The sequence below is a fragment of the Entelurus aequoreus genome, linkage group LG06 (genome assembly GCF_033978785.1).
Source record: "Entelurus aequoreus isolate RoL-2023_Sb linkage group LG06, RoL_Eaeq_v1.1, whole genome shotgun sequence".
In the NCBI taxonomy this organism is placed as follows: Eukaryota; Metazoa; Chordata; class Actinopteri; order Syngnathiformes; family Syngnathidae; genus Entelurus; species Entelurus aequoreus.
Window position 1 is genome coordinate 56413606 of NC_084736.1, and position 15876 is coordinate 56429481.

Genomic DNA, 15876 nt, shown 5'->3' on the forward strand with positions numbered 1-15876 from the left:
TATATAATTGCAGTGTGTATATTGTACTTATTACATATTGTTATAAAGGTGTCTGTTACTACATTGTATCTATACTTGCAGTGTGTATATAAATCACATTACATATTGTTATGAAGGTGTCTGTTACTACATCATATATATACTTGCAGTGTGTATATTGTACATATTTCATATTGTTATGAGGTGTCTGTTACTACATTATATGTATACTTGCAGTGTGTATATTAAACATATTACATATTGTTATGAAGGTGTCTGTTACTACATTATATATATACTTGCAGTGTGCATATAAAACATATGACATTGTTATGAAGGTGTCTGTTACTACATTATATATATATACTTGCAGTGTGTATATTGTACATATTACATATTGTTATGAAGGTGTCTGTTACTACATTAAATATATATACTTGCAGTGTGTATATTGTACATATTACATATTGTTATGAAGGTTTCTGCCACTACATTATATATCTATATATATACTTGGAGTGTGTATATAAAACGTTGATGGAGGGTTTTGAAGGCTACAACAATTAGTCACATCTTTCAAGTGTTTCTTATCATCTTTACCCCCCGCCCCCCCTCCCAAAAAAAAAAAATGTGTGTTCTTGTCTCTCATAATGATTGTGAACAATAGGCAACATCCAAATAAAAGTGCAGTACCCTTTAAGTACTTAGCATAGGCCACAAATAGCACATTTATGTTTTGATGAAGCCATGTGTCATAGAAATGGAGCTTCATTTGAAATCACAAGCACAGGTGTGTGCATAACTGTCCGAAACATTGGTTCATCAACAAACCTTTTTTTTCTGTCTTTTACTATCAACAAGCAACAATTAAGTGAAGACTTTGTGTCTGACCAAGGTTCTCCAAATGGTAGAACTTTGGAATGTCTGATTATACCTTAACATAAACCTGTTTAAACATATTTTGTTGTAGTAGTAGGGATGAGTGCTTTTTACAATTGTCTTTGCTGGTACAAAAGTCAATTTCTTTATCAATAATTCACTAGAAATTGTGCTTTGATATGTTTGAGTTTTAAAACGGTGTCATTATTCATAGAATTATATTGGGGACGGCATGGCTCGGGTGTTAGTGCGGCCGTGCCAGCAACTTGAGGGTTCCAGCTTCCATCATCCTAGTCACGTCTGTTGTGTTCTTGAGCAAGACACTTTACCCTTGCTCCTGATGGATCCTGGTTAGCGCCTTACATGGCCTGCTATCAGTGTGAATCTGGAAATAGTGTCAAAGCGCTTTGAGTACCTTGAAGGAAGAAAAGCGCTATACACATTTACCATCACTCTCTTTTCCTTTTTCCTTCTGTAACTCTGTAGGTCCCTGAAGGGCGTGATGAGGGTGGGTGTCCTTGCAAAAGGCTTGCTTCTTCGTGGGGACAAGAATGTCAACCTGGTCCTGCTCTGCTCAGAGAAGCCCACCAAGAATCTCCTTTCGCGTATTGTGGAGCTCCTCCCCAAACAATTAACAGTACTATATTTTCCTCTTCTTTTTTAGTTAATTTTCAAATTGATACAATCATATATTTCCAAATTGGATCGTACAGAAACTTGGCGCGTTTTATTTAAAGAATTGAGAACATTATATGCAGACCTAGAATTTACAGAAGACTTCCAGATATTGCCCCTATGTACCGACATATCAACTAAAGCTACAAATCTCACAAATTGGGATTTTTTTTGTTTGCATATAAAATATTGTAGCTTTTGCTCAGATTTCGAAAGGATGACGAAAAAAACACGAGTAACAACTATAACCGTCTCACTCAAAGTGCATACTTTAATGTACGCAAGGTCAAAATGAAACGTACAGGTTCAAATATGTATTAATGTACATGCATACTTGTTTTTGTCTTTGGTTAAATGTCAGGTTTCGCCTCTACGAGGCTTTACTTTTTCTGTGCCACCAACAAGCTTCTGGCAAAAATCTATCTGGCTGGATGTTTCACCACCAGCTCATTTAGCTGTTAGCTGTTGATGTGAGGTCAAATTGAAGAATTAGGAGGTAGTTGTCGTCCTCCAAAAATCCATCCACTTAGTGACCAGTACCACTAGAGCGTTAAAACTACCACCACCTTGGTTGACATTGGGGGCAGTGTTCCTACATTTTTATCTTGTCTGGTTGAACCATAAAAATTTCATCCAGAAGGCACCACCTTGTGTCTCCATTTTGGCACGATCTCATTCCATGATGATGTAAATCTTTACTTCACTGTGGGCAAAAACTGGCGTTTCAGAAGTTTCATGTTCATGGCAGGCTTCATGATTCCTGGGTTGTTCTTTAGCATTATCAACATTTCCTTTCCATTTCTATGGATGTTTTCAGTCAGATCTTTGGTCTAGTCTGAGACTTAAAATGGTCACCAATCCATGTCTATAAGTGTGAACTGATGAAGACTACTTGAGTGAGAGGTGAAGCATCTTCTAAGACTAACTTAAAGGCCTACTGAAATGATTTTTTTTTATTTAAACGGGGATAGCAGATCCATTCTATGTGTCATACTTGATCATTTCGCAATATTGCCATATTTTTGCTGAAAGGATTTAGTAGAGAACGACGACGATAAAGATCGCAACTTTTGGTATCTGATTAAAAAAAAGCCTTTCCCCTACCGGAAGTAGCGTGACGTAGTCAGTTGTTCGCCTCCTCATATTTTCCTATTGTTTACAATGCAGCTAGAGCAATTCGGACCGAGAAAGCGACGATTACCCCTTAATTTGAGCGAGGATGAAAGATTTGTGGATGAGGAACGTTAGAGTGAATGACTAGAATGCAGTGCAAGACATATCTTTTTTCGCTCTGACTGTAACTTAGGTACAAGCTGGCTCATTGGATTCCACACTCTCTCCTTTTTCTATTGTGGATCACGGATTTGTATTTTAAACCACCTCGGATACTAAATCCTCTTGAAAATGAAAGTCGAGAACGCGAAATGGACATTCACAGTGACTTTTATCTCCACGACAATACATCGACGAAACACTTTAGCTACGGAGCTAACGTGATAGCATTGTGCTTAACTGCATATAGAAACAAAATAAATAATTCCCTGACTGGAAGGATAGACAGAAGATCAACAATCCTATTAAACCAGGGACATGTAAATACACGGTTAATGCTTTCCAGCCTGGCGAAGGTTAACAATGCTGTTGCTAACGACGCCATTGAAGCTAACTTAGCAACCGTACCTCACAGAGCTATGCTAAAAAAATTAGCTATCCAACTATGCCAGCCAGCCCTCATCTGCTCATCAACACCCGTGCTCACCTGCGTTCCAGCGATCGACGGTGTGACGAAGGACTTCACCCAATCACAGATGCGGTCGGCGGGACGAAGGAAGTTAAGGTGAGTTCGGCGGCTAACGCGTCTGCTATCCATCTCTGTCTTCCTGGTTGTGTTGTTGTAGTGCGCCGCTAATATACCGATCCCACCTACAACTTTCTTCTTTGCAGTCTCCATTGTGCATTAAACAAATTGCAAAAGATTCACCAACACAGATGTCCAGAATACTGTGGAATTATGAGATGAAAACAGAGCTATTTTGTATTGGATTCAATGGGGTACCGATACTTCTGTTTCACTGGCTACGTCACGCGCATACGTCATCATCCAAAGGCGTTTTCAACCGGAAGTTTAGCGGGAAATTTAAAATTGCACTTTATAAGTTACCCCGGCCGTATTGGCATGTGTTGCAATGTTAAGATTTCATCATTGATATATAAACTATCAGACTGCGTGGTCGGTAGTAGTGGGTTTCAGTAGGCCTTTAACAGTCCAGTTGCGATCGATTTGAATTCCCTGAGAATACAATGACCTGGATGGATGAGAACATTCATACAGTAGATATGGAAGGGAATTGTTGATAATGCTGACAAACAACCCAGGAATCATTAAGCCTGCCATGAACATGACACTGGTCAGTGTCGTTTACAGTGAAGTGAAGATCTGACTGATCTAAGTCTCAGACCAACCTACTTTGCTTCCTAACATTCTGGGAATGTGGCGCTTGGACGCTAGTGAGACACGCAGCAGACATGTGGTGTTCATGTCCAAGCAAAAGCATCCACAACTGCTGTAACGCTAGTCAATCATGGATGCCAAAACGTGTTGAACGGCACTTTGCTACAGTAAACGGCTTATTTGATTTTATTTTCATTGACGTTTTTGTAAAAATGTGAAAATATTGTCTTAATTCCCATGAACTAAGTATTGTCCCACCCCTAGTTCATGTGTTATGTAGTAATAATACAAAGTTTTGACTCTTTTACTGATTAACTTGTACCTCTCCAGGTAGTGACGCCTGAAAAATACGATATTAAGGGATCTCTGCAGGAAGCGGCCATCATTCTTACGTCCTGCACAGAGCCAAAGATGCAAGTGACCATTACTTTGACGTCCCCCGTCATCAGAGAGGAGAACGGCCTAGAAGGAGGTTGTAAATGCCATCACAGCAAATGTTACAAGTCCTTGTCTCTTTCCTATGCCACCGAGAGTTCTGTGCTGCTGGCACGCTAAAAAGAATGCTTTAAAGTATCATCATAACCTGTTCTGTTCTGTCGGATATGAAACTATTGGCTTCTAAAATGGGCGATGGGGCTCCTTTTTTCATGCTTTGTTGGTATAAAATATTCAGAGTAAAACCACAAAAAAAGAATATATCTGAATATAATTTTGAATCTGAAATTAGGGTGGAATTCCAATTGAGACCTCAGACTTGTGTTCCCCCTCCAACTTCTCTTGCTGTAGAGATCAATTGGAATGTAGCGTGAGAATGTGCCAGCAGTATTTCTTTTAGTCTTGTCGCTCTTTAACTCTTCTCAGACGCTATCCTTTTTTTAGCAAAGCATGGTCAGTGTTTGCATTGTGACAAGTCGTCTTATTCCCCGGAGAAATTCTCTTTTGTTTCCTGTGTTTTCAGGGATTCTGTCTGGATTTGATAGTTTATCTGGAAGAGCGCTAATTTCTTCAGCTAATACTTTAGGATTTTCTTTAAAGAAATCTACGTGTAGGTCAAATTAGACAACAATATTGGGGTTGTTGTTTTCCAACCCACCCTGTGTTCAAATCAACATTTGACTCACAGCGGCAGAATCCCCGCCACAGCAAAGAAGAAGGAGAAAACATTTCCCCGCAGGAAACAAATCCTAGTTTTGTGTACGGGTGAAGAGTTAACCATGCTGCCTCTCTTGATCCAAAGTGCTCCCCTGAGTAGATACAACTCCAAACACTATCAGATTCACACACAAAATGTGACCTTGACAATGAGAAGATAAGGATCTATGTGATTTTTGAATTGACAATAGAAGGAAGCCATGCGATTATAGTCCTTTTCCTTAGGGGAGTATTGTTGAGGCTTTGATTGATGGTCCAAGTACAAACTTTGACATACTTTGTTGATGTTTTATGCTGGGTATGCATGCAGTGATATTCTAACCTTTTGATTGCTGGTAGTTTTTTTTGTCTCCTTCAGCACTGCTTCATTTTTGTACTTCATAGTTTATATATATATACATGTCCAGCATAATGAGCAATTTTTTAATTATTTGACTCAAAGAAACAAATGTGTTCATTACTTTTGTTTAGTAGGGCCCAACAGCTTTGGAAGGATTTTTGACCAAGGTTTTCCTACATCCCAAAAACGTTGCCACACCTACCATTACTACCATGCCGCTTTTTATCAGGTTGCTGCTTGAAGTTTTGGCGTTTTCCTTCACTGTAAAGCAGTCCTCCAGATCCATCATCTGCCTCTGTTTGAGTGAAGGCAAACCGCTTCTCATTAGGATTAGTCAGAAAACTACATATTTATCACCTGATAAAAAGAGAATGGTTTTGATCAGACTCAAATGTGTGTGTAGTTGCTTTCCAACTAATCCATATATTTTTTTAAATTAGGACAAAATGAAGTTAGCACCGTTGCCATTAAAGGGAAACTGCACCTTTTTGGGGGAATTTTGCCTATCATTCACAATCCTTAGACAAGAACACATTTTTCTTTTTTTTTTTTAATGCATTCTAACTCGTAAATAAACGCTAAAAAACGTCTGCTAACAGTGTAGCTAATGAGATTCAATCAATTTCGCCCCTAAAGCGCTCTAAAAACCTGTTATACACACGCTTTAAGTATATATGTACCGTAATGTAGTAACAGGCATGTCACATTTTCGTGATTTTGTCATTTGAAGAATACGGCGGTGTATTAATTTCACAAAGGCATCACAACGTTCGTTATTTCCCTCAACAACAACACTACTAATCACGGCAGACTCCATGAGAGCCAAAAAGATTACTTTAGGACAAATGATGATACAGAAAATTTTTGAGCCTGAATATAAGGAGGATGCGCTACAAGTTTTAGAAGCTGAGTGATAAACAGATCCAGGAAGTAGCAGTATTGCTATGTGCTAAACAAACTACGAACATAATAAAACAGTAATTTACTGTACAATGACTGCTTTCACTGAGATGCTGACTGATGGAATGTTTATCTTCCCTTTTAAGATGAATAATTAATCATTTAACAAAAAAAACTAAACAAACGTTTTTCGGGTTCTAAATTGAATGTCAAATTTGACGAACTTCTCGGTTTATGACAACAAGTGAGAGACATTATTTATGACCTACAATCAACTTCCACCAACTTGAAGGTGATGCGACTGCTGTATTTCAAGCTGCATAAGTTAATTGGTTCTCTGCAATCATGGTGCCGCTAAAAGCAGTTCCTCGGCGTTAGCGTCACAATAACAATATCGCTCATACATGGTTAATATTCAGGTCACGAGATGTAAATGGAGTATTGTTGGCGCTGTTTGGATGCTTTAAGGACGCAATAGCGTACCATTAGCGGCATTGGTAGCAACCTCATACTTACCATATAATACAAATTAGAATGCATAAAAAACGAAAAACATGTGTTCTTGTCTTGCTTAAAAATTGTGAATGATAGGCAAAATTCCAGAAAAAAGTGCAGTTTCCCTTTAAGGTTTGCGCAGTCAGATTTTTAATGTGAATATGTTGCCCAAAATATTTTTTTTTTTTTTTTTTTTAAGTGAGGGGGTGTTGCTTGGTAAAGACTCACTGGTATGTGTGGCAACGTGTTTGTTCTTTGCCAGCCTTGCTGACCTGGTCAAACACCCATTCCCCATCAGCATTTTGACACTTCAAATCCATTTTTAGATGTAACCTTGGGTACGGTGAAAGACCCAGCGGACGTCTTGGACAGGCAAAAATGCCTTGACGCTCTGGCTGCTCTGCGCCACGCTAAGTGGTTCCAGGTTCGGAACATCATTTTCCTTTATTATTGTAGCCTTATGAAATGCATTCTTTGTTTGTTCTCACATTTCAACCTTACAACACTGAGGAAAATGTGCGCTATTTGAAGTCAAAACTAAATCCTAAATGTACATTGGAAATTGGCATCATATTTCCTTGTATTACATTACATAAGGCTGCACATGAAGTCTTTTTTTATTCCACGTGAATGAAATGGGGATTGAGAGACAAAGGAGAATCTGACTATTTTCCTGTGAAAATCCCAGGTCAAATATTGCAGATTTGCTGGGCTCCATCAGTCCCTGTTCCTTCCTCTAAGGTGGATCTTGTACTTTGAAATACATGTTTGTGGATTCCTTAAGAATCAGGGTTTAGGAGATGACAAGAAGTCCTCATTTCTTGTGACTCCCTTACTAACTGCGAGGTACAAGGCTACTGAGAATGGCAGCTGATGGCAAATTTGGATGGCTCATTGACGCCTTAGACCACACTCAAGCTTCCATTATGCACAGTAGTTTTTGGACTTCTAAGAACTGATGTGCTGCAGACATGTCACCCGTCATTCGCACGTCAATCTAACTTTATTGCCTCACAAGGCTAGAGCCAACGGACTCCAGTCGTGTGTGATCATCATTCGAATACTGCGAGACCTCTGTCAGCGAGTTCCAACCTGGTCAGCCTTCCCAGGATGGGTGAGTATCTCCTAAAAACCATCATGATACTTTTGAAGCATGTAAATCATAAGAATACACTCAAACTGAAACCGTCGTTAAAAAGATTACATTCACAGCTCTTAACTGAACGATGAGAAACGTTTCCCAGTTGTTCGTTTGATTAAAAAAAAAAAAAGATTGTACATGCAAACTGTTTGTCGGCATTTAAAAACAGTTTAGTACCTTCTAAATAAATGTTTAACACAGTAATTAGAGCCTTTTAAACATGAAGTAACAGCCATATAGTCAGCGTGCTAACTTATTTTTAGCTAATTTTGCAGCTGAACGCCTCAGCATGCTAACTTTAACATGCTAATATGGTACTTGACAAATACTACCTGCTAGCATGCTAACAGTCACGTTTACACTCAATATATGTAGCAGCCTTGCGTGTGTTCCACTGTAGGTTACTGTACTCACTGGTAGCCTACAGGATTCTCCAAGTGTCATTGCAATGGTCGCCACCTTGGGTAATTCCTCTGGTTAGAACTGGGCTTCCATGTGCTCAAACCACGGCTGCAAATTGTTCTGTAGAAATGTAGTCAACAGTCGCAGCTACGATAATTAGCGGTGACGTTAGCACTGCATTTCCTGCCTTGTCATTCCACATTGATCACGTCAAAGCTGTATTATTTATGTTGAAATGAAATGCAGTTTATCGCCACTTAGCATTGCTCAGACAGCTGCTAATAGCTGTTAGCAGTCTTGTTAGCAATGTTGCCGCATCGAGACTTGCTACATCTTAATGTTGTATTTTGACATTGTCAAAGTCTCACCAATGTGAAGATGAGTTATTGATGAGGCAGTAGTCAATAATAAAGTGCATCAAAAATCTGTTATGCCAAAAATTGTGCAGATCAACATTATCTACCATGTTGTTAGCATTGTTCCCTTAAAGAATGAAAAAAATGTTTTTTTAAATCTGAAGTGTTGTTTGAAGCCTGATGTAGCGAGGAACAACCGTATTAACACACGCTAACACGTTCATCCTGGGGATGACATCCATAACGCACACGTTGAACACAAACCTGGGCGAACACAACCAACTTCCAATGTCCACTGCTGTAGTCACAGATATTACACTCACACGTGGTAACGTTGTGTGGACACAGGATGGAGCCCCAGCAGGCTGCTACAAGGTGATAGCATTTAAACTTGTACGGAGGTGTCATGGTGGTCTGCACAGACAAGCATGTACTTGTGTGTGTGTGTAAGCCAGGGCCAACATGCCAAATATAAAGGAAAAAAAATCTGCAGTGGCGCCCCAACTGTAACTGTGGCAGGCCACTTCATATGAATGAATGGAAAACTTTGAGACTGTTTGTGACAAATTCAAATAAATAAATATATATATATATATATGTATTTAATTCATTTGAAATGTAGATTTACCACAATTAAAGTGGAATGTAATTTAAAATAATTTTGGGGGTTATATTTATTAATTAATGACCAATTTAATAATTGTACGACTTAATTTCTCTAAATATCATTTATATGTGATCTAACAAAGTTTTTTTTTTTAATGATGGCTATTAAAGGTATGGCTCAGTTTGAGTAAGGACGTTAAATTTAATTTACAAAAGCTTATTTGTTCTTTTCAGAATTGAACCAATCCACTTTGTCTTCATCTGATAGAAGTGTCCTACAGTAAATGTTGTTGTACTTTTCAGTATGTGACATGACAACAACAATAATAAATATGGGAATGTTGTCTCCTCAGGCCATGGAGCTGCTGGTGGAAAAAGCCATCAGCAGTGCTTCAGCCACACTCAGCCCTGGTGATGCACTGAGGCGCGTCTTTGAATGTATCTCATCTGGGATTTTGCTCACTGGTAAGATGTCCTTTCCATTCATTTCATTCACAATATGTCTGCATTCTGGCACGTAGTTTTCGACGACTGCATACAAAAAATGATGACACAAGTCAAAGAATAATTAGGATTGCATTTTACAATTGCAAAAAGAAGTATACAAAAAAGGGCAAGACTGACAAATCTATCACAATAAAAGTGTTTTATATCAGTCCTTGTCCATAAATATTGATATTTTTTATGACCTATGGACTAAAAGAAGAAAAATATACTAAATGTAAACATTTGTATTTCTTCCTCTGATTAGAATCCTTCAGCTATCAAGGCAGAAAGGAAATGTCAACACAAGCATGGAAAAATTCTAAAATCACATTGAACACCTAACAATAACCTCTTAAAATGAAGGTGCAAAATAAGGAATAAGTAAGAAATGGTTAATAAAGTGTAACAAAATAGTACAAAGTGTTAAAATGTAAACCTAGAGAAACCTGAGAAGAACTATTTTCTGCAGGTTTAGTGCCAGGAAGTTACAGCTGTGCTCTAAAGCAGTGGCTCCTAACCTTTTTGACCTCTGGGCCACACTTTTCCTCCACAGAGGGGCCTGAGGCCCACACAACACTGAATTAGTAATCTTACTCTTGATTTTGATAGTGTTCAATAATTATATTACAGTTTAACAGATAAATCTTATCAAATGATATGAACGCATGTGTTCATCACAAAGATAATTATTACAAGGCTTAGGTCACACTGTCATTACACAACATAAATACTAATCAAATATATTGCAAATGAAGGGACTCAGACTGATGAAAAATTCATTAAAATACAATTACACAGTGCTAAATACATTTTAACTAAATTAATAGTAAATGTTTCTTAAACTGTCAATAAAATTAAAGTGCAAAAAAAATACAGCTTCACCACTTTAGTCATATTTTTTGCGCTAAAGAAACTTCTCTGACTTTAGCTCCAGACTTCTGTTTAACTATTGTCATTACTGCCACAAGTGGTGGAAAAGTGTATTACAACTGAGGACCACCGCTGAGAAACAGATACGCTTTGGCGGCCCAACAATGGGCCCCAGCCATATGGTTAACACTGCTCTAAAGGTTGAGTGCAGCTCAGGTATTACCAGTATTGGTGGGGACAAGAACCTTGCATAATTTACAGACCACATTGGTCTGACTAAGGTCCCTTTTAAAATAATCCAAAAAACTGCCATACTGTCCAGGTGACTTTTCATGTTTTATCCACAATTTCTACATTTTTACTTTCTCTTCTCACTCCATGCAAAGAATCAAGCGTGAGACAACCAAACGTGATAGTTGATACTGTTACCTGGTTGTCTGTTACACTGATCAGTGATCACTTCCTGTGATACCAGAGAGCGAGTGTCTTTGTTCATGCAATCAAACCTGCCTCACAACTTCCAACAAAGAAAGAAAAAAAAGGTTTATTGAACGCATTTTCCTATTGATATCGATTAGGTATCTTTTGCGATATATCTTGATATCGTTTTATCGGCCAGCCCTAGAAAGTGAAACATTTTTCACATTTCATGTGAGATCAAACTATTTGTCTGCACACCAGAGTCATGCACCCACTCTGACTCCTGCAGTCATGTCATTTATGTTCCAGCTACTAAAATATCAGTTGTCATTGAGACAAGTCAATCAATCAATCAATCAATCAATCAATCAATGTTTATTTATATAGCCCTAAATCACAAGTGCCTCAAAGGGCTGCACAAGCCACAACGACATCCGTGGTACAGAGCCCACAAGTGTGAATAGATTTTTACTAGAACATTCTCATGACAACAAACTGTGAGGCACTTTATTAATAACATTGATTTGATGAAGTGTGTCATTATCAGGTGGACCCGGACTGATGGATCCCTGTGAGAAAAGTGTGTTTGATACCCTCACAGCCATGGGGAAGCAGCAGAGGGAGGACATAACCTTAAGTGCCCAAGTAAGTTCTTTTTTGATGTCACTTGTCAATGATTTGCTTCATAGCACTCACTAGCTGTGTTGTTACAAAATGATCATCTGCCATCTTCTAAATTAAAATACTTTATGAATAGCTTCTTTAATATCCCCATTCGCTGATAAAATACATCTTTAGAAAAAATGCTTTCTAAGATTGAAATAATTTAAACCATATTTTCCGCATTACAGAGCACACCTGTATATCAACCGCTCACACTACCTTTTTTTCTAGATATTAGCCGGACTGGATTATAAACCACAGATATATATGTTGTGAAATTAGTTATGTTCGCAGAAAAAAATTATAAATGTTTATTTACATACCTTAATTGTTTCTAAACGGTGTCTGTCACACGGCAGTAAAACGGCTGATCAAACAAAACAGAAGTCATCGTCATGGACCCACCCTCTCCAAACAGCTAAACAGACTCCACGGTGATGTTTTTGTGAATTTACAAAACTGAAACAATACAAAAAGAATGCCATTGTAAGTTAACACTAACACAGACCCTTGTAAACGTGTTAGCATATTAGCTAATGCTAATGACGCTTGCTTCTTTACATTACAATAGCACGTACAAATATGCATGAAAACACTCCTACAGGCATCACACAGGACGGTTTAGTCAGTAACAATAGTTGTAGTTATATTGTAAAACTTACAAAGGTTGCTTGGAGTGATGAATGAAGAATCCATACGAGTAGAAAATGCTACGGATGATTAGAAGACTGAACGGCACTCTCGAATAAAGTGTATTTGCTTGTTGTAGCTATTTTTATTGTCTTGGTCAGCAAAGAAAAATGTATAATTAGCAGCAACGTTTTATAAGCTGCAGGGTTCAAAGTGTAGGAAACAAGTAGCAGTTTATAGTCCAGAATTGACAGTAAATTATGTGCAGTCAAGTAAAACATTAAAAGTATTTCCTGTTTGGCATTCTGACAATGAAATTGCATTTTTGTCAGAATATTTTAAAGTTAGTTTATATAATACATGCAAGCAATGTAATATGATTAATCAAAATGCAAAAATGTTATTAAAGGGATTAAAAGATGCAACAGCACTATTCAATAGTTAATGTTAATGTAGGATTGCACCAAAAAAAAACAATGATACTTATTTATGGGTAAAATTACAGGTGAAACTCAAAAATAGAATATTTTGTAAAATGAATGTCAGCCATTCAACTTCAAATATATTTGAAAATATGTGATATAAACTTAATTCATACAAAGTGAAATATATGTCATAACTGTAATGATCCTGGCCTATAGTTCAAGGTTTTCATAAGCTGTCAATCATAATAATAATCAAAATAAGTCTTGAAATATCTTGACCTGCATGTTGTCATGTATTAGTTTCACCTTGCACATCTATATGCTGGAATAAAGCAACCTTTGCACCATATTCAATTTGTTTTTGTTTCACCTATGAAGTTTAACACTTTTTCCTAAAAAAAGTCACTGAATTAATTCCCGAAATCCAAAATGTAGCAAAATTAAGCTACTATGTTGTTTTGTTTACCTAAATGATTATCTGTGCAGAAAGTAATGAAACATGCAACTCTGATCCAAACAAGAACATTATTCGTATTTGTTGCTTTAAAATCCAAACAATCCCACAATTTTGCATTTTTCCTTTTTCTTATTTAAAGAAGTACATCGATGTCAAACACAACTCTTCACTCTTCTGATTACATAGAATTATATTCCATATTATTCTTGTAGTACAAGCCAAAGAACCATTTTATTGGTCATATTCTTTTTTCTCAAAGGGACAGCACAGCGTGTCACTTCTTGTTTCAACCATGGCTAAAAGATAAACAACCATGGCTAATGGATAAACAACCATGGCTAATAGATAAACAACCATGGCTAATAGATAAACAACCATGGCTAACAGATAAACAACCATGGCTAACAGATAAACAACCATGGCTAATAGATAAACAACCATGGCTAATAGAAAAAACAACCATGGCTAATAGAAAAAACAACCATGGCTAAAAGATAAACAGCCATGGCTAAACGATAAACAACCATGGCTAAAAGACTTTAACAACCACAGCTAAAAGATAAACAACCATGGCTAAAAGATAAACAACCATGGCTAATAGATAAACAACCATGGCTAATAAGAATAAAGCTGATATTAGGTGTCACATAACAATCATGATATTATTTGTGGGATCCTTACAGTTCGCCCTCAGGCTGTTGGCGTTCCGTCACATTCACAAGATTTTGGGTATGGACCCCGTGCCGCAGACCAACCCTCGTTTCAACACGAACAGCAGCCGCAAGCGTCGCCATGACAACAGTGATGGAGCAGACAGCTTTGAGGGTGAAGGCAAAAAGGATAAGAAGGATTTTGATATTGTTTAGGTGTCGCTGTACGATCCTGGAAACAAAAGAAAAAAAAATACTTAGACGTATTTAAAAAGGGGTCCACCAGTGTGTGTTTGTGTTTGTGTGTGCTTTTTGTTGTTGCTGTTGTTTAGTTTTGAAGATACACATGCTTAAGTGAATATCAGACAAAGTAACACAACTGTGTATGGTTTTTAGATTTGTAATGGCTGGCTCCCAACTACAAGATATGTAGTGTTTTCTTTTAACCCAAATAGTGAAATGATTCTGCTGTCAAGTGTTTGCTTCCCAAACATGGACTGCTGCTTCCCTTCTGAGCAGGAGAGCCAGAGAAAGGTTGAATTGTGTCGTGCAGCGCCTTTCCATTCATGTGTAAAGTAGCATTCCAGGGTGGACCTTGTTGTTCTTGCTATTGTCACGCATCACCTGAAAACTCTTATTTTTGAGTTGGAATGTTAGATACTTCAATTTTGTCTGCTTAGTAGTCAGCCAATAATAACTAACACTAGTTTTCTTTTATAATATGAACTATTATTATATTAAGTCAAACCACATTGCTTAGAAAGCATGGCTGTTTTCATTCATTGCATCCTGGTGACAGTAGGTGCTACTTGGACGACTGGAAAGTAATAAGGAATGATCTCTTTATGAGTAGCTGAATAAACTCATTTCCACATTAAAGATCTGTGTGCTTCTTCTTTGAATCAGTGACATTATTTTGTCAGGAGAAAAAACAAAAAAATATTGTAAAATGCTCTTTCACAATGAATTATAAGGAAAACAAATAGCCCAAAAGTTAGTAAAAAAAGATACAAATATATGTATATATATACATATATATATGTATATATAAATACATACATATAATATATATATATGTATAATGTATATATGTGTATATGTATAATATATATATGTATAAATACATTCATATAATACATATAAATACATACATATATATATATATACATACATATATATATGTGTGTTAGGGCTGTGAATCTGTGGGTGTCCCACAATTCGATTCAATATCGATTCTTGGGGTCACGATTCGATTCAAAATCTTTTTTTTTTTTTCAATTCAACACGATTCTCGATTCAAAGCACAGGGGTGGGTTCCCCCTCCAATGGGCTCACCACCCATAGCAGGGGTCAAAACGGTGTTTTGTTATTGGACTTTTGTGCCCGTCACAGATTGTCCATAACGAACACCATGTTCAAACATAAGGGTGTCCATATGTGCACTTGGCACCAGGACACCCTAGGCCGCAGTTCCATGATCGACTTTGTAGTTGTGTCGTCGGATTTGCGGCGTCATGTTTTGGACACTCGGGTGAAGAGAGGGGCGGAGCTTTCTACCGATCACCGGTAGGTGGTGAGTTGGCTGCGATGGTGGGGGAGGATGCCGGACAGACCTGGCAGGCCCAAACGCATTGTGAGGGTTTGCTGGGAACGTCTGGCAGAGTCTCCTGTCAGAGAGAGTTTCAAGTCCCATCTCCGGAAGAACTTTGAACATGTCACGAGGGAGGTGCTGGACATTGAGTCCGAATGGACCATGGGTCGGGTGCGATGTGAGCTGGGCGGAAGCCGAAGGCAGGGCACTTGGCGGTCCGATCCTCGGCTACAGAAGCTAGCTCTTGGGACGTGGAACGTCACCTCGCTGGGGGGGAAGGAGCCTGAGCTAGTGCGCGAAGTGGAGA

The 15876-nt window shown here is 38.0% G+C and overlaps 1 protein-coding gene across 3 annotated transcripts in view; it reads left to right on the plus strand.

Moving 5' to 3' along the window:
- The window catches only part of zfr (zinc finger RNA binding protein), a 42829-nt gene extending 27972 nt beyond the window's left edge, over nt 1-14857 (plus strand). For 2 of the 3 annotated variants that reach the window (XM_062051031.1, XM_062051032.1), the window contains exons 14-20: nt 1345-1495; nt 4316-4457; nt 7199-7296; nt 7891-7986; nt 9731-9842; nt 11701-11798; nt 14012-14857. In XM_062051031.1, coding sequence (XP_061907015.1) covers nt 1345-1495; nt 4316-4457; nt 7199-7296; nt 7891-7986; nt 9731-9842; nt 11701-11798; nt 14012-14194 — 880 coding nt within the window. In that variant the 3' untranslated portion in view covers nt 14195-14857. Of the gene's footprint in view, nt 1-1344; nt 1496-4315; nt 4458-7198; nt 7297-7890; nt 7987-9730; nt 9843-11700; nt 11799-14011 lie in introns of those variants that run through there. The other variant, XM_062051033.1, reaches the window with a different exon arrangement.
- The last annotated feature ends 1019 nt before the right edge of the window (nt 14858-15876 follow it).